The sequence below is a fragment of the Lagopus muta genome, chromosome Z (genome assembly GCF_023343835.1).
Source record: "Lagopus muta isolate bLagMut1 chromosome Z, bLagMut1 primary, whole genome shotgun sequence".
Classification (NCBI taxonomy): Eukaryota; Metazoa; Chordata; class Aves; order Galliformes; family Phasianidae; genus Lagopus; species Lagopus muta.
In genome coordinates, this window is record NC_064472.1 from 51725868 (window position 1) to 51744268 (window position 18401).

Here is an 18401-nt window from a genome sequence, read left to right on the forward strand (position 1 = left end):
GAAAGATGAAGACCAAAACAGGCTACCAAATAAAATGCATGAAAGTAGATGTGGGGTTTTGGTCTCAGTTATTCTGCTCTTGGCTTGCATGTGAGCACATGCTGAACAGTAAATTGGTACTTCACAGCTCTTTTTTACAGCATTAGCTTAATTAAGGTTTTATATGTACGCAGAAAGATGTTAACAGTCATATCTTTGTGCAAATATAATCTATGTAGTGTTCTCAGTTAAGGTAGATTAATGCAAGTGATGTAACCAAATGAAGGCATATAATAGCAATGAAGAATAGAAAATCAAGTAATATTCTGTTTTTATCTTAGTAGAATGGTAGTAAAAACAGAGCTGTAGACTTTTCAACCTTGCACTTACATAAAGTGTTCATTTCATTAAGTGACGATGTATCAATTTTGTGTATGCTATGTCTTGTTCTGACCTGTGCTTTTTGTCTTCAGTACAACTAACGTTCTATCCACGGTAGAATATGATAGATTTATAAAAATTTTGATCTTAACATGAAAATGGTTATATTCACCATCTGGTTATAGCTGACGTACTTCTTTTTGCCTACTGTTCATACCACGTGTTCCCTCAGTGTAGTGTTTGCTGTTGCTGACTAAAGTTCAGTGACAAATGTGCAAGCTTTTTATTTTTTAATTGTGATGACCTCTTTATCTCTGCCAATTTATTAGTTAAAGAATGTAGTGGTCTTTTATACTCAAAGCATTTTTTCTCCTTTAGATATTAATAACTGAGCTCTCAAAGCAATATTTTTGTTCTTGTTTCCTCTAATTTTTAATTATGAATTTGGAAAAGCCAAGGCACAGATGGAACTTAACCTGGCAAAGAGAGTAAAAAAGAGCAAGGGATTCTGTAGGTGCATTAGTCAGAAGAGAAAGAACAAGAAGAATGTATTCCTTCTGATAAATGAGAAAACTGACAACAAAAGACATCATGGAGAATGCTGAGCTACTCAACAAGTTGTCTCAGTCTTAGCTGATGATCAGGCTTCCCACATCTCTCACATCTGTGAATCACTGGGTGGGGGCTGTGGGAACAAAATCCCTCCTAAGTAAGAGCAAAGCAACTCTGAGACTGAATGTATACAAATATATGGGGCTTCAGCAGTCCTGAGAAGAAAGGAGTGTTGATTGATAAAAGATTCAACATGAGCCAGAAGTGTGCACTTGCAGCCCAGAAGACCAACTGGGTCTGGGTTGCATCAAGGGAAGTGTGACCAGCGAGGGAGATGACCTGCCCCTCTGCTCTGCTCTCGTGAACACCTACCTGGAGTACTGCATCCAGTTGTGGGACCCACAGCACAAGAAGGACATGGAGTTGTTGGAGCATGTCCACAGGAGGGCCATGAAGATGATCAAGGAGCACCTGGGCTGGTGCTTTTCAGCCTGGAGAAGAAAAGGCTCTGAGGAGATCTTGTAGAGGCCTTCCAGTACCTGAAGAGGCCTACAGGAAAGCTCGGCAGGGGCTTTTTATAAGGGCAAGTAGTGACAGAATGAGGGGAAATATCTTTAAACTGGAAAAGGGTAGATTTTGTCTAGATAAAAGGAAGAAATTCTTTACTGTGAGAGTAGCGAGACATAACAACAGATTAGTCAGTGAAGTTCTGAATGCTCCCTCCCTTGATGCATTCAAGGCCAGGCTGGATGGGACTTTTAGCAAACTGGTCTAGAGGGAGGTGTCCCTGCTTGAGCAGGAGGAATTGGAGCCAGATGATTTTAAAGGTTCTTTCCAATCCAAACCATTCTGTGATTCTATGGCATACATCCCAGGGACCTGAAAGAACTGGCTAATGTAGTTGCCAAGCCACTCTCCATCATATTTAAAAGGTTATGGTTGTCAGATGAAATCCCCGATGACTGGAAAACGGGAAATATCACTCTAATTTTCAAAAAAGATAGAAATAAGACCTGGAAAACTACAGGCCAGTGAGAAGTGCCTGAGAAGGTCATGGAACAGATCCTGCTTTTGTTGAAGTATATGCAAGATGAGAAGATGATGTGAGGCAGACAGCAGGTCTTTGCCAAGGGAAGATTATGCCTGACCAATCTGGTTGCCTTCTGTAACAGTGACTTGTCAGTGGACAAAGGAAGAGCAAAGGATGCCATCTACCTGAACTTCCGCCAGGCTTTTGAGGTTGTCACACACAGCAACCTTATCTTTAAGTTGGAAAGATGTGGATTTGAAAGGATGACTGTTCCACAGGTAATTAATATATTTGTTGGCCACAGCTAGGCAGTAGTGATCAACAACTCTATGTTCTGATGGAGGCTGGTGATTATGTAATATTGTTCTTGACAACTGGGAGACTGTGAGAATAGGTAAGCTGAAAGCGACCTTCAAAGATACCGTGTCCAGCTACCTGAGCCCTTCAGGGCTAACCAAAAGGTAAAAGATACTAATGAGGGCATTGTGCAAATTCTTCTTGAATGGGGCATCAACCACCTCCCTGAAAAGCCTGATCCGATGTTTGACCACTTTCAGAGTGAAGACATTTTTCATAGTGTCCAGTCTGAACCATCTCTGATGCATCTCTGTGCTGTTTCTTTACATCTTGTCATTGGTTCCCAGGGAGAAGACATCAGCATATCCCCAGCTTCCTCTCTGCAAGAAGTTGCAGGGAGTGGGGAGGATGCCTCAGAGTATCCACTTCTCAGACTGGGCAGCCCTGGTGTTCTCAGCCTTTCCTCACGGTCCATGCCTTCCAGCCCTTTTACCAGCTTTGGTGCCTTCCTTCAGGAACATACGAGTGTCATAACATCATTTTTTTTTGTGGAGCTTAGAATTACAAATAATATTCAAAGTGAGGTTGCACTGGCATGAACTGTAGTGAGATAATCACCTCTTCTGATCATGTGGCTGTGCTGTCTTTAATGCATTGTGGTTAGGCCTCTTAGCTACTGAGGCACTCTGCTGGCTCTTGAACCTGCTGCCACCAGCACTCCACATCTCTTTGAAGACATTCTAAGGATCTCTGTTTGCCCCTACAACTTGTGTTTTTTTCACTTGATGATTCTCTGAATAATATTTTGTAGAAGAGTCTTGCACTGACAATGTTTTTGAATGATTAAAATAATCATTTATCACACAAAGAGGTTATTTTGCTTAGGCACAGTACCTAATGCTTTGGTTCACCTTTTTACCTCTGGCTGGTTTTAATGCAACAATTTATTCACTTGTGTTGTATTGTTCATGGCATTTCATTTCTAACACAGACCATTCTCACTGAATTGGTTTGGAAAATGCATGTGTGTATAGTTGTTCAAATTTATTTTGAGGATCTGTGGCATAGAGAAGGCCACCTTTTGAATTAGCTGTATTGCATTCAGGAGGTAATATGTGATTGCACATAGTCTGAGAAGGGCAGTTTTCTGTTGTAATGATAGCTGTATTATATGCAGTGGAAACATTAGCTTGGAGGAACTGTCAGCCTGCTAGCAAGACTGAATTAATTACTATAAATTAGGTTGCTATTTATTTTCTGCTGAAGTAATTATGTTCCTTAGTCACTGACCAGGAACCCTGCCTCATTTACTTGTGATCTAATCAAAAGCAGATCTTAATTAACATTGTGTAAGAGTATGAGAGAATCACATTACTTAAATATTTTTCTAATCTTTCAAAGTTTTGGTTTAATATTGGTTTACTTCTCGTTTTAAGCAAGGTTTTATTAATTGCAGGTAGGTTTGGTGTGTGTTTGTTTGTTTGTTTTGAGAAGTTACGTTTTGTAAAACTTTTCCTACAAACGAACAGTAATTTAGTTTAATTCAATTAGGTCATTTCTAAAAGCAAGGAGTTAGTCTTTCTGATATGAAAGCAGCTAAGCTGCCTTAGGACTTTTTATTTTTTCACTCTAATAGACGTGCACTTAGAATTAGAAGACCGGCTAGCAAAATTCATGAGGACAGAAGAAGCTATTATATACTCATATGGATTTGCAACAATTGCCAGTGCAATTCCTGCGTATTCTAAACGAGGAGACATCGTGTTTGTGTAAGTATTGTTTTCTCTCTGGAGAATTACAGATTCAGGAGTTTTTCTTCTGATGTCTCGCTTTTATTATTGTGAATCAAATTAAACCATTTGTTTAGAAAATGATGCCATTTTGGATCAAGTATTTAGTTGTAGAAAGTTTAGATACTCCTTTGCCAAATATTTCAAATCAAATCAGTCACTGCTTTGTTTGAGGGAAAGACTTGAGCAGACTTGAGCACTCAGCTTAACAACAACAACAATGCATCCAAACAAACTGAAAAAGACATAGACTTGTGTATGCAAGGATTAAGTATGATATCTAGATTTTTCCCTAGAAAATGTGTAGTTGTATTTGATTTTCTCCTACTTCCTGCTGACATTTTTTCCTTTCCTATGTGGCGGTTGTTCCTCTCATACATATCTGCAAGGAATTGCTTGGGTAAAGATCACTGTAAACAGAACATCTAAGAAGGATCAAACTAAAGACTCAGCAAGCACAGTATATGGCCCTAGGAGTAACTAGTCATAATTACTACAGGGACAAATAAAGAAATAATAACAATACTCAGAATTTCCTGAGGCAAAGAGGAGGGCTTGGATTCTTTAGAAGTTGGTGGATTTTCATTATCTTACAATTTATTTTTTTTTTTGTACCTAAGAATCTAATAGTCAGAATACCCCTATGGATGTGTAATTTCACAGTTTAGCTTGAACTTTCTATGAATAAATATCTTTAAGTGTTACACTTACTGATTAAAATTGATGCATTTGATTTTTAGAGAATGAACTGATGCTATTTCTTACTTAGTTGTGCAAAAAAGCACAACTTCTGAATCAGTTGAGTTGTTTGTTTGTTTTTTGAGATAAATGACCAGTACTGGATATTGTATTCAAGGTGTCACTGTATCCAGGAGTTAGGTGTTTCAACTATTTCAACTTCTCTGTGACAAAAGATCTTCTCACTTTACTTTAAAGTACCTTGTTTGAAATTACTGCAGTTAGCATGTGCAAAAAGTTTGACTTAATTGCCACCTTAAAAGGTTGCTGGACTTGCTTACCTATGAGAGTGCATACCACATTATACCCAGAAGTTTGCTTTTCCAGGACTTAGAAATGGTGGGTAATTCTTTGATCACCAAGGCAGCAATACCTAAGGGATATTAAAAAGAAAGTTTGAGATTATCAGAGGACCTGATCACTGCTATTTTATACAGGCACATCTTTGTAACAGATCAAATGGAGTGAGAGCTTCTGGGATGACTACCAGGGTATTATACCTGGTCCGTGAAATATGGTGCTCCTATGAATTGCTGTCACAAAAGGACCAGTGTACACTTAAAGAAAAGAGAAGGTGCTTGTAGTATAGGGAAGCTAAGAAACTTTGGAATGGTTTTTTCTAAGTGTAAATAAAATTTATGATGCCTTAATAACTCTGGTTTTAACTACCTGTAAATACAGGTATCTGCTCAAAAGTGGTACAGTCCTAGCAGTTGCTTTTCTACTTTGAATTGACGTTAAACTAAGTGTAAACTTAGAAGGGCTTCCTGTATTTGCAGAGATGAAGCTGCATGCTTTGCTATTCAAAAGGGATTACAAGCATCTCGGAGTAATATCAAATTATTTAAGCATAATGATATGACTGACCTTGAACGACTGTTGAAGGAGCAAGAGACTGAAGATCAAAAGGTACACTCCTTACAAAAATATCTTAGTTTTTATGTCTCTTCTGTCCCTTTTAGTGCTTTTAAACTGGATTCTATAATTGAATGGGCCCGATACTTACAGGTTTTTTTGTAAATCTGTATTGAGCAATTAATGTTGCATGTTTAATTAAGATTGACTTTACTTATTACATTAATCACTGTTGTGCCTGGCAGTGAATTCACAGGCATTGATGGTAGAGGAATATCTCTACGGGTCTATGACTGGTGTATGTTGATTTGGGTTTTTTTGCAGAGCTTGCATTTTTTGATCTAAAAATTTATGTAACTGTCTTCAATTTATAAATCATGTGAGTTAATTAACAGTTTGAATGCCACACCACAAAATCAACTCAGAAGTGGCTAGTCCTAACCCTCAAATTTACATCAGCAACATGATTTTTCTTTTTTCTTTTTTTTTTCTTTTTTTTTTTTTTGTTTTACCTTTCTTAGACACCTCTTGTCTTGCACTCAATTCTTAAGATGTTCTGCCTTCAAAAATAAGGATCAGTTTGATGGTTTACTCCTCATTCTGACAAATACAAGAGGGCATCCAAAAACAGCAATTAAAACCAGGGCCAGCAAGCACAAATACTCTGCTAATATGAGTTGTAAAATGCTTAGGTGAAGAGGTTACTTGAAAAGGCAACATTATCTTCCTTTCCTTTTCATTACTTTCTTTTCTTACCAACCAATTTTCAGAGCTTCACTTGTTACTAATTGTTGAAATTAACTGAAACCTTTTGTTTCTTAAGAATCCTCGCAAAGCCCGTGTAACTCGAAGGTTCATTGTGGTGGAAGGGTTGTATATGAATACAGGAGACATTTGCCCCCTTCCAGAATTGGTAAGAGGTTTTGAATTGCCTTTTAAAGTAGGTATTTCTACAAAAGTAGAAAATTTTATATGCAGCCTGTGGTATTTATGAGATTTAATGGTAAAAACAATTTTAAATTTTAAATTTTAAAACATTTTTTTAAATATCTTTAATGACTGAACACTACTGACATTTAGAGCTGACATTTCTGCAGTATTCCGAATATTGTAGTTGTCTGTCTTAACAATGTCACCCTTCACCCACTTTATGACCAAATTTTAATGGTTGTTACTTGTATTTTATATAATTTGCACTATTTTAGATAAAATTGAAGTATAAATACAAAGTTAGAATATTTTTGGAAGAGAGCCTTTCTTTTGGAGTCCTTGGAGAACATGGAAGAGGAATCACCGAACACTTTGGAATAAATGTAAGTGCCATATTTTTTGCCTTTTTTGTTGTGAACAAGAGATTTGTGCAAAAACAATTTACAGAACAGGTTTCTTATGTCTGTGATATCTGAAATACTTACTAGTCTCAGGTCTCTGCATTTTTATTTCACCTGCTTACTTGAAATCTTTTTTTTTCCTAATACTTGTGAGAAGTATTGTAAAAATTTTTACAGTTTCACAATTTTATTCTCATTTTGAATGCTCAGTGAGATAATGATTGCAGTGTTTTCCTGCCCCGTATGCTTCAAAATACCGTGCTTACACAGAAATATTTGAATCTTAGGGGTATGTCAGAAAATTTTCTCTGTTTATAGCCAGCCCATGTTGTTCTATTGCCTTTTTCTTCAGTGGGGAGAAAGTAGGAAAACTTTTCTTGGTTCTCTTATTGCTTATATCTTCGTTCTAATATGTGATAACATGATGCGTCTTCTCCAGTATTCATGAAAATATTAAGAAGATAAATATCTTATATACTGCTTTGATGTAATTAAAGGCATCTCTTAATAACTTGTTAATTTAACTTGCAGATTGATGATATAGACCTCATTAGTGCAAACATGGAAAATTCACTGGCTTCTATTGGAGGATTTTGCTGTGGAAGATCGTTTATAATTGACCATCAGGTAAGTCCTTTTTTTTTTTTTTTAACATGATGTGGCAAGATGAGTTACACAAACATTAGTAACTGGTATCAATTTGCCAGGAGTAATATGATATGCAACATTTGATTCAGTTTAGAAACCTACTAGTTTTGAGAAACATTGCGTATGAGTTGAAAATCGGTTTTTCAATACTTCCATTAGCCTAGTGATGTGGAGAACAGGTTTAAATATGTGCAAGTGAAGATACTGTCAATATTGCTATAATAAAAAGGTGTATTTTTTTCTCCATAGCGATTGTCTGGTCAAGGCTATTGCTTTTCTGCATCCCTGCCTCCTTTGTTAGCTGCTGCTGCTATTGAGGCTCTGAACATTATGGAAGACAATCCAGGTACTTAATTCTGAAGAAAAATCCCTTAAGAAAAATTGTATTCTTGAGTCGTTTTTCTACCCAAAACAACTACTACTCAGTTTAATTCCTCACCCGTTTACTCTTTTACATCTTTTCTCCTTTACAGCTGTTTAATTTTACGTGTGTAAGTTTTTCACTCAGAGGTGGTGAAGCACTGGAAGAGTTTGCCCAGAGAGGTGGTGGATGCACCATCCCCGGATGCGTTCAAGGCCAAGCTGGATGTGGCTCTGGGCAGCCTGGTCTAGTGGTTGGCAACCCTGCACACAGCAGGAGGGTTGAAATCAGATATCTTTCAAGGTCCTTTTTAACCCAAACCATGATTCTCTGAAGTTTTAGTTTACACAATCTCACATTATGCCTTTTCTTTTAACATCTTTGATGTTTCCTTTCTTTGTCACTTGTATTTAGAAAGGAAAGAGATGATAGTCATTAATCACCAAATAAGCAATTATTCTACTTTGTAGACTTGTAAGAGATTTCTTCCTTGAAAATAAATACCTTTAAAACAAATAGAGGAAGATAAAGTTATAGACATAGAAGTAGGGATGTATTTGCTTCATACTGAACAACCCATTCCTTTCCTGTTGGCACTCCTGAATTTTTTTCTCCTCTAAATGAGCATCCAAACAGGTGTATTCTGTCATCCTGATGGAAATATATCTGTGATTCTGGCAGCACCAAGTAGAGGACACTTTAATAAGGCAAGTTAGGCAAGAGTTTTGGCTCTAAGAATCAGAGAATTGCTTTTGTTCCTGGAATCGAAGAATGAATTTTTTTTGGTGTGAGAAACATGTATAATAAGGACAAAATTGTCCAAGTTTTGTATTTGTTTTTAATATTCATTACCATAAGCAGGTTGGAAGAAACCTGGAGACAAATGTAGTATTTAATTTGTCACAACTAAAAAGCAGTGGGTATGTGTATTCCATACCTGGTCTTCAGAAATTAAATGAAAATAGGAGAAAAGAAAGTTCCATCAGTCAAAATTTTCCATTTAAGAATCTGCAGTGAGTGGGTGAGAGGATCAAGGTGCAGAGCCTGCATAACTGTAGACATTTTATAGATAAGTTTGTAAATAAGTTAAATCTGCAATTTCAACCTCTCTTATCAAGCGTTTGTAACATCTTTTTCCTATGATCATGAACCACCTGGATTTTGTCAGCTCTGTAATTTCCTTGCAGAAATGGGAATCAGGAGCATTTTGAAGAATAGTGAAGGGAGTTACATCTTCTATTTACATTTATCTAAATATACATATGTAAAATATCTCTTAGATTTTCCTATTTTTTAATCATGAATTTACAAAAATTTAAGGTAGAAACAGGAGATATAAGCTCTTTTTTTTTTTTTTTTTTTGTCTAGACATTTTTCAGACTCTTCGGGCTAAATGCAAGCGAATTCACAGTGCTTTACAGGGGTAAGTGATTCCAAGTTTTTAAAACCTGTTGAAATGACATTATGCCTTATTTCTAGAAGAGATGTTTATAAGCCCTTGGACAATTCAGTCTTTAGAAGAGTGTTACAGCTCATAATAGTGCAAAGCATATTGAAAAGATTGCTTAAATAAAATCATTCTGTGTGCTAGTAGCTTGAGTTCTAGCTTAGCAGGCAAGCTTTCAGATGTCTCAAAGAGTCTTGCAATCAACTTTTATACCGTATTGTTCTTCTGTATGAAACCTGAATCTTAAACAGCAATAAAATATTGATTATTCTGGAGACATACAGCGAACTGCTAGAATTAACTGAAAAATAAAGTTTCTGTTTCAAGTTCTGTAACCATTTTAGGGGATGACTGTTTGACTAGTAGCTTTTTTTGATTGATTTTATTAATAAAAATATATACATTGAATAGTTTCAAGAATTATCAATTATAAATTATATTTATTATTTTAGAATTAATTTTCTTCTTCAGTTTTCTGTTGTGCTTTACAGGAAATGAAGAAAATTTTACATGCAGGAAATCTGTGGTGTGTTTATAATTATTCTGCCTGGTTTTAATTATTTATTTTTAATATTGGCCATTTTTTCTGTATGAATTACTTGGTATTTTAAATAAGCATCTGTATTCTGATAGCGGTCTCCTGCTTCACCCTATGTTTTATGCTAGAGCGTTAGTTGTGCTCAAATTCTTTGGAGTAGTCTTGGTCTTTTGCTGTGATTTATTTCAAATTTGTTTGAAATACTATTGTTTTTACGTCAAAAACACCTGGACACTGTTATGCTTGAAATATTTTGCACTCACTTTAGAACTATGTGTGTCTCCTTTCTACTAGTAGAATGTTGTGACTAAGCAAAAAGGAAAATAACTGTAATATTTTCTCTATTCTGTCATTTTGAAGTGGTAATTATAAGTATGTTTAAGTACAGGAAGAATTTGTCAACCTTTTACTCATCAATATCCAGTGCAAAACAATAGCCTTTAGGACATGGCTGACCTTTTAAAATCCTGCGGTTGGTTCTACCTTACTTAATCAATTAAATTCTTTATACGGTTAATGTAGTCACAAATTAATACATATCCAAATTGCTTAAGTGTCCCCTAATAGGAGTTTTGAATTATGAAAAATACAGTGGTAATAGAGAAGTCCAAAAAAAAAAGCAAAACAGCAAGGGAAGAAGTTACTTCTTGGTCATTCTGAGGAAGAACTTGGAGGACTTAACAGTACAAGGCAATTGGGCAAAGCTTTAGCTGATTAAAAAGATCATTACACAGTGTTGGAGGAAAGACTTGAGCTAATATCTACAGGATCATGTGTTTGTTTTTTTAATCAATAAAAATGCTAGAAAAAGTCTGCAATGGTTCAGAGGGATGGCAAAGTTTTGAGAGAGGTTCTTTGTGTTTATTGTAATACTGTTGCATTAAATACTTTCATCTTCCTTGCCTGACGATGGCTACTGCTCAACTGCAACTCTTCATTATATTCTCGTGACAGGTGAACTACTGGTTTAAGAGAGAGCATAGAGAGAAAGTAGAATTATACATAAATAATGTGAAAAGGAACACACAGCTCTTCTCCTTTCTTCATGTAGAGTAAATACAGTGACAGTAGCAAATTAAAACCAACCTCTTTTTAGCCAGTGTAACTAACCTATAGAATCTAGGACTACATGTATAAGAACCAATTTGAGATTAATGGTCTAAAAAGGTGTTTGTATATGGACAATGGGAGGAAAAAAATCATTAATGTTGTATGATAAGCGAATCACGCAAATCACTGGCTTTGCTTCCTTCAGGTAGAAACTAAGTGCATATCTATGGAAGAAATAGAAGAATTCTTCTGAAACCCTTATAGAATTACTTTCTTATTATCTGGGGTGGTTTACGTACCATAAAAGAACAGTAACAGATGGAATACCTGTCACAAAAAATCCTACCTTCATAAATAATCTTAGATAATGTAAATTTCTGTCTTGTATTTTAAAACGTCTAGTATGTTAATAAATATATGAAGAAGCTCTCTTGCAGGAATACAGGATGCAATAGGAACAGAAGTTTTGCCTGTTCCAGATGCCTGACAGTATTAGATAGTATCCTTTAAATAGTTCATTACTTACAACTTATCCTGCTGAGATTTTTTTCAACAAAGTTTTCATTGAGGTAAAGCAGATTTATTTCTAAAGTTTTCCCCTCCTGGCGAAACTTGATGGTTTCTCACTGAGACCTCATCCTAGTTTTCTGTTCAGAACACTGGCTGTGATTAACATCCTTTTCTATGACTATCCTTTCATGCAGAATTCCCTACAATTAAGAGCTTATTCTTATCATTCAGTTCTCCAGTTTGGCCTGATAACTAACACAAAGAGCCTAGTATACCTTTTGGGCTTGGTAAGGTTACATGCATACTAGCACGTTAATGACAGGAGACATCCCTGGTCACGGGAGCATGCTTGTCTTCTGTTTCATTGTTAGAATGGTCTGTGGCATGGATTTGGCCCAAGCTGAGCAACACACTTGAAATTAACTCCTGGATACAGTTCAGGAATTAGCTAGTCAGGAAGCATTCCTAGTAGACAGATAGATGTGGCCACCCTGAGTTGGAGACTCGAATTTTTAAAACTATGGATGTGGGTCATTCCATATTTGTTGGCCTTAAGACCAGCATCATCTAGTCCAACCGTCCACTTACCGCCAACATTTCCTCTCTAAAATATGTCCTTTAATAAAGTATCTGCTCTATTTTCCAATACTTGAAAGGTGATTACAGCAAGAGCAGGGCTGATCTCTTCTCACTGATGACAGGTGACAGGACGAGGGGAAATGGCCTCAAGTTGTGTCAGGTGTAGGTTGTATGTCAGGAAAAATTTATTTACAGAAAGAGTTGTTAAGCACTGGAATGGGCTCCCCAGGGAAATGATTGAGTCACCATGACTGAATGTGTTTAAAAACAGTTTGGATGTGATGCTCAGGGACATGATTTAGCAGAGGGTTGTTAGAGTTAGGGTAGTATGGTTATGTTGTGGTTGGACTTGATGATCTTGAGGGTCTTTTCCACCCTGAGGAATTCTATGATTCTATCTAAATGTTTCTTGAATACCTCTAGGAATAGTGCCTCAACCACCTCTGTTGGCAGCTCATTCCAGTGCTTGAGCACTCTTTTGGAGAAAAATTTTTTCCTAATATCCTACCTGAACCTTCCCAGACACAGCTTGAGGCCATTCCCTCTCATCACTAGTTAAATGGGTGAAGAGGCCAACCCCCACCTCACTGCAAGTTCCGTTTGGGGAGTTGTAGAGTGCAATGAGGGCTCCCCTGAGCCTCCTCTTCTCCAGACTAAACAATCCCAGTTCCCTCAGCCACTCCTCATAAGAATTGTGCTCCAGACCCCACACCAGCCTTGTTGCCTTTCTCTAGTTCGGCAATGCTCTAGTACATGCTCTAGTACAGAGGGACGATCACCTTCCTGCTCCTGCTGGACCTCACTATTTCTGACATAAGCCAGGATGCCATTGACCTTCTTGGCTATCTGAACACACTGCTAGCTCATGTTTAGCTGAGTATTGACCAACATCCCCAGGTCTGTTTCTTCCACACAGCCTTCCAGACACTCTGCCCCAATCTTATAGTGCTACAAGGGGCTGTTGTGGCCAAAGTACAGGACCTGACATTTGGTCTTGTTGAATTTCATCCTGTTAGCCTCAGTCCAGTGATTCTGGTTGTCCAGATCCCTCTTTGCAGAGTCTTGCTACTCCTAGGCAGATCAGCGCTTCCTTCCAACTTGATGTCTTCTGCAAACTTACTGAGGGTACACTCAATCCCCTCATCCAGATCATCAGTGAAGATATTAAACAGAACAGGCCTCAGTGTTGACTCCTGAAGAATACCATTTGTGATCAGAGTTATATACGTCAGGACTGTAGCAACCAAATTCTAAGGTGCTGATTAACAGCTGTCTTCAGCTACAGACATGAGAGCAATTCTGTTAGAATTACTAGTGTTTAGATGAGCTTCTGATTAAGTAGCAGAAGGTGCTCTAAAGATTTCCTATAGGAAATCAATAAAAATCAAAAATTTTGCCAAAAGTAAAGCTTATTTCATATCATCACATAAGCAGGTAGAAAGGCTTATCATTATTTATTTTCTGAACTATGACTCTGAAGACTCAAGTTTGCTAGCTGTGTTTTCATTAGTAAAATAGGAACATACTCCTAACATTTTTCTTTATCTTTGGAAGGATCCTTCTACAATTTTTTAGTCTTTTGCAAAAGTTATTAGTTAGAACTAAGTAATCTAGAAGTAAACTAGTTAACTAGTAAACTAGAAGTTAACTAGTCAGAACTAGTTATTGTTTCACAAATTTGCTAAAACTACATTTAGTTAACTGCAAGAACGGTGCTCTCTTGTTTTGTTATTTTTGCCTACTGTGAACTGAAGTGTACATGTTTGGCCTGCATTATTATAATGAATAGTATAGATATAGATAAAAATATAATAGATATGGAGAAAAGTGGAAGTCATCTAAAACAGCTAGGGAAAAGTAATAGAATGCATCAGAAAAAAAGTGCTTCAGTACTGTAATTTGAATAATTGTACTCAGGCTTTTGTCAATATTTTCAGGAATGCATAGCTTCTGTGAAGATTATTAAGAGCAAATATGTCCCTGTACGTATTGATTTTTATGCTGTAAATGCTAGCATGGAAAACTATTAATGAACAGCTATTTTTAATGTTAAAAAAATTTAATATTTTCTGTGAAACATCCTTCTCACTTCCTAATCTGGAAAGGGGAAACACTTACTCTCTAGAACTTTAACACTTATGTACTAGTGTGTGGGTTTTTGTTTTTTTTTTTTAGGATCTCTGGCTTAAGAGTAGTGGGAGAATCGTTTTCTCCAGCATTGCACCTAAGGTTGGAAGGCAGTTACGGATCTCGAGAAAATGATGTGAAGTTGCTCAAGAGAATTGTGGATTATGTAAGTGTCCCTTTAACAGTTAAAATATATCATTGCTTTTCAATGTGGTAGTGAATGAAATTCAAATGCATGGAGTGACTTGTGGGTAATTTGTTGAGTACCCTGTTGGAATGTCTTGCAGGAATGCTACAAGAAATCTGCTTCTTCACTGAGTCCAGGGCTACTAAAAACCATCTTTTACCAATTTTTCATTGCGCATGTTTAGTTTTGTAACATTTGACAAAAACACATATTTCTTGTTTATACTTTAGAATATGGTGTTATCCTGTTGTGTACTTCAAAACTCAAGTTTAGAACAATTGTTCAGGAAACTTCTATGATGTTCAAAGGAAACTAGGCTATAGTCTGAACAGAGTTCAGTTGGTGTATTTTAACTATTACATACTTAGCTTTCAGTACTTTTGCATATTTGCGGCAATTTTTTTTGTGTGAAGAGAATCCCATGTTTTGAATATAGTATCTTTTTTTTCTATCTGTACATTGGCTTACTTCCTCTATTGTAAAATAGATGGAAAGTGATGGGGATATTTTAGATTTCAGGTGGCAGATACACAAGACTAAACCACAGACAAAAACTAGATTATCCTTGAAAATACTCTGAAATTTGTTTGAATGGCCTAATGAACATAGCATTTTTGTCTAATTATTTGGTGAGGAAAGCTGAAGAAGCTACATCTAACTCCCCCAATTTTATCTTTTATTAAAATTAAATACTCTTTCTTGCACAACCGTCAAAGCTTCCATTTAGGAAAGAGTTATCGTGACATAGTAGTAGTAGAGTAAGTTATGTGCATTCGATGATCTAAATGATAAACCTTTAGAAATTGCCGAACTCTGTTTTTATCTAAACGATCAACCTTGTGTTTTGTTTTCTTTGGTTTCTCTCTGTGCTTTCATCCATAGTGCGAAAATCGTGGTATTGCATTAACTCAGGCCCGCTACCTGGAGAAGGAAGAAAAATGTCTTCCTTCACCCAGGTAAGTAGAAAATCAATATATTATTTCATTTTATGGGATATGACTCTATGTATGTTTTCATGCAGCAGAATTTTGAGAAAAGATTCTGATGCACTGAAGTAACAACTATATCTGAACTACCTGAACCCTAACAATCAGCATGGCACGGTCTTTGCCTGTTTACCAGGCATGTTTCATTGAGCTGTGCGTGTGCAGAAACAGAAGAATTTCTCTCCACTTGTATATATGGAGAACAGGGTGAAAATATTCTGACCATTTCTACATTTGCTCGTGTGTCTTGTGTCTGGTTGAATTTGAATTACTACCTAGAGCTAGTAATTTTAATGTTAGTACAGGAAAAACCTAAAACTGAAGACAAGGATTATATATACGTATGTTGTGATTTTCTTTTTCTAGTATTCGAGTAGTGGTAACAGTGGAACAAACAGAACAAGAACTGGACAAAGCTGCATCACTTATTAAGGAAGCTGCAGAGTCTGTACTGAATTAACCCACAGTTTTGGATTCCTTTTTCCTCAAATTATAAATGTTTTACACTGTATAGTGAACTCCACTTCAGATATTAAAACTTATCCACCATAGACATTAAAGCCTATCTAATGAGATTGTTTCAGGATAGTAAAAATACAGTGATGTATAGAATCCTGAATGACGCAATGTACTTAAAATTCAAAATCTACAAAACATTCCTAAGAATAGAATATCACTGTTGCATGCAGGTCTTTTTCACAGGTTTCATCTTATAAAGCCTTAAATTTATTTCTTCAACCCCCTAAATGTTACCACATACATGGAGAGAGAGAGAGAAGAGGAAAATACGTATTCATATGTATATAATTCATTTTTTTCTCAATAAGCATCTAAAATGTGTATCTCAGTATGTAGGAAGTTCACTTGCTTTCAGAATGAAATACTAATGAAATACTAATACTAATAGTACCTTAAGAGAGAAATAACGCATTAAGAGATAATTTTGTGCTGTATTGCGTCATTCATAGTGGGAACTTCAATTCTTACTTGTTTATATCTTTTTAACCATTTCTGAAAGCAGTTTCTCAGAATGCCTAGTCAGATGATTGCTATCAAAATGTAAATTAATGTTTAACACTGTTTGCATACTGCATTTCATATGTAAATATGCATATTTGATTTTATGGGTGAGATTTTTCTTATCAACTTAAACACTTAATCTGAAACCTCCAAATTTTGAGAGTATTGCAGTATCACTATAGTGTGTTCAGTCAGGGGTCTTTTGCACCACCAGTTTTGAAGAGGAGGCATAAGCAATATGAAGAACTAAAGTTTTGAAATGGCAAATGAATATAAGCTTTTTCAAACAGCTTTGAAGCACTAAAATGTGTGTATTAAGTTATAGCTCTGAACAGCTGCTATGCATTAGAGTAATTAATTAGTAATATTTGGAGTTTTATGCTTGTAATTTGCAGTAGTCACAGATGTATAGAAACATAACACCAATCTGAAGAAATTGGTAAGGATGGATGACAGTAAGCCATAGCTTTTAATAAAATAAAAATGTATTTCTGCATATTTTTAACAATACCAGTTCAAAAAACGTTGTGTTCTACCTGATCTGTATTCGAGTTGTTTTATACTTATTTTTGTTTTTGGTTGCTGCTACAAGGACTACAGTACTATTTTTGAGAAAGATCACTGTTTAAATAAACATTTTATTCAAATTTATATATATTATGTACTTAGTCATGTACTTAGTAGCATGATTCAGCCATACTTTGTAGAATATTCTGCATCAGATGAGCGTAGTCTGTGTTGTCTCCTTCAGTTCTTAATGACTCCATCTTTGCTGTGATTTTCCAAAACTTCTGAACTTTGTCTTTTTAGATAAAACCTGCTGAAGTTACTCTTGAGCACATTTGTTACTGATACTGCCAGTACTAGCAATACTCAAATAGTTTTTTGTGTACAGCAGACACTTCATCACAATGTACAAAAGTATTCATATTACATTTACATTTACATTATTCTGTCTTCACTTTGACTAAAATCCTGTGACAAGCCAACTATGTTAAAAAGCAAAAATGTGAGGATGGAAGCTGATTCCTGTTTTGTGGACTAGAACTGACATGCCTTTTCAAGAGCAATCAGCCTTCTCAGATTCTTAAGAGATTCTGAGAGATGGAAATAAGAACTAACCGGTAGGCATTGAGCTTGTGACCCATTTTTGGTTTGATAATACAAAACTGAATTTTCAAATAAAATCAAGCTTTTTGGCTGAGAACAAACGAAGGGGTTGGATTCCATTGCAGCATTATTGTTGTAGAGTTCAAGGTGAATCTATGAAGCTAGACAAGTAACTGATCAGCGTTAATATAGAAGGTTGTAGAATCCATACTGACTCCTTCCATTTTAGATCGTCCTGAAATAGAGGGTTTTTGTTGTTGTTGCACTCTTGAGAACTAGCAACAAGCTTTAAGTCTGTGGCAGATTTGTTTTGTTTTCTGTTGTTTTTTTGTTTTGTTTTCAAGTAAAGTGATGAAACCTGAATTCGCAAGAAGTTGAGCAGGACTTCTGTCAACTTCAAAACTTTGCTCATGACACCAAAGTTCAAATATGTTGTTAAGAGCTGTTATCATTAATCCACTTAGCAAACACATATCCAGCATTAAAAGATTGATAAATCTGCTTTTATCAGTTTTTTGCTTCAGTAACTGTTTAGGAAATCTGCACTTGGATGACACTAAAGTGAATTTCTTCTGTTTTTAGCAATTCAATTATTGTTACTAATGTGTTTTCTACTTAGAGGTTTTAATTTATCTTTGAGAAATTCTCAAAGAGAAATTAAAACACTTAAGCAACATACCTGGTGGGAGAGAGATCCCTTGTTCCTACCCCTTATAGTTCTTACAGAGAGAGTGGTGAGGTGCTGGAACAGGCTGCCCAGAGAGCTTGTGGATGCCCCATCACTGGAGGTGTTCGAGGCCAGGTTGGATGGGGCCCTGGGCAACCTGGTCTAGTATTAGATGGGGAGGTTGGTGGCCCTGCCTGTGGTGGGGGTTTGGAGATTTG

General features: G+C 36.2%; 1 protein-coding gene across 1 annotated transcript in view; it reads left to right on the forward strand.

Annotated features, from left to right (window-relative positions):
• Positions 1–17057, forward strand: part of SPTLC1 (serine palmitoyltransferase long chain base subunit 1) — a 31310-nt gene extending 14253 nt beyond the window's left edge. Inside the window, exons 6-15 of the mRNA XM_048931259.1 lie at positions 3876–4008; positions 5547–5676; positions 6446–6535; positions 6828–6935; positions 7485–7580; positions 7851–7947; positions 9331–9385; positions 14262–14379; positions 15283–15356; positions 15753–17057. Coding sequence (XP_048787216.1) covers positions 3876–4008; positions 5547–5676; positions 6446–6535; positions 6828–6935; positions 7485–7580; positions 7851–7947; positions 9331–9385; positions 14262–14379; positions 15283–15356; positions 15753–15846 — 995 coding nt within the window. The 3' untranslated portion in view covers positions 15847–17057. The remainder of the gene's footprint in view (positions 1–3875; positions 4009–5546; positions 5677–6445; positions 6536–6827; positions 6936–7484; positions 7581–7850; positions 7948–9330; positions 9386–14261; positions 14380–15282; positions 15357–15752) is intronic.
• Positions 17058–18401: the final 1344 nt, after the last annotated feature.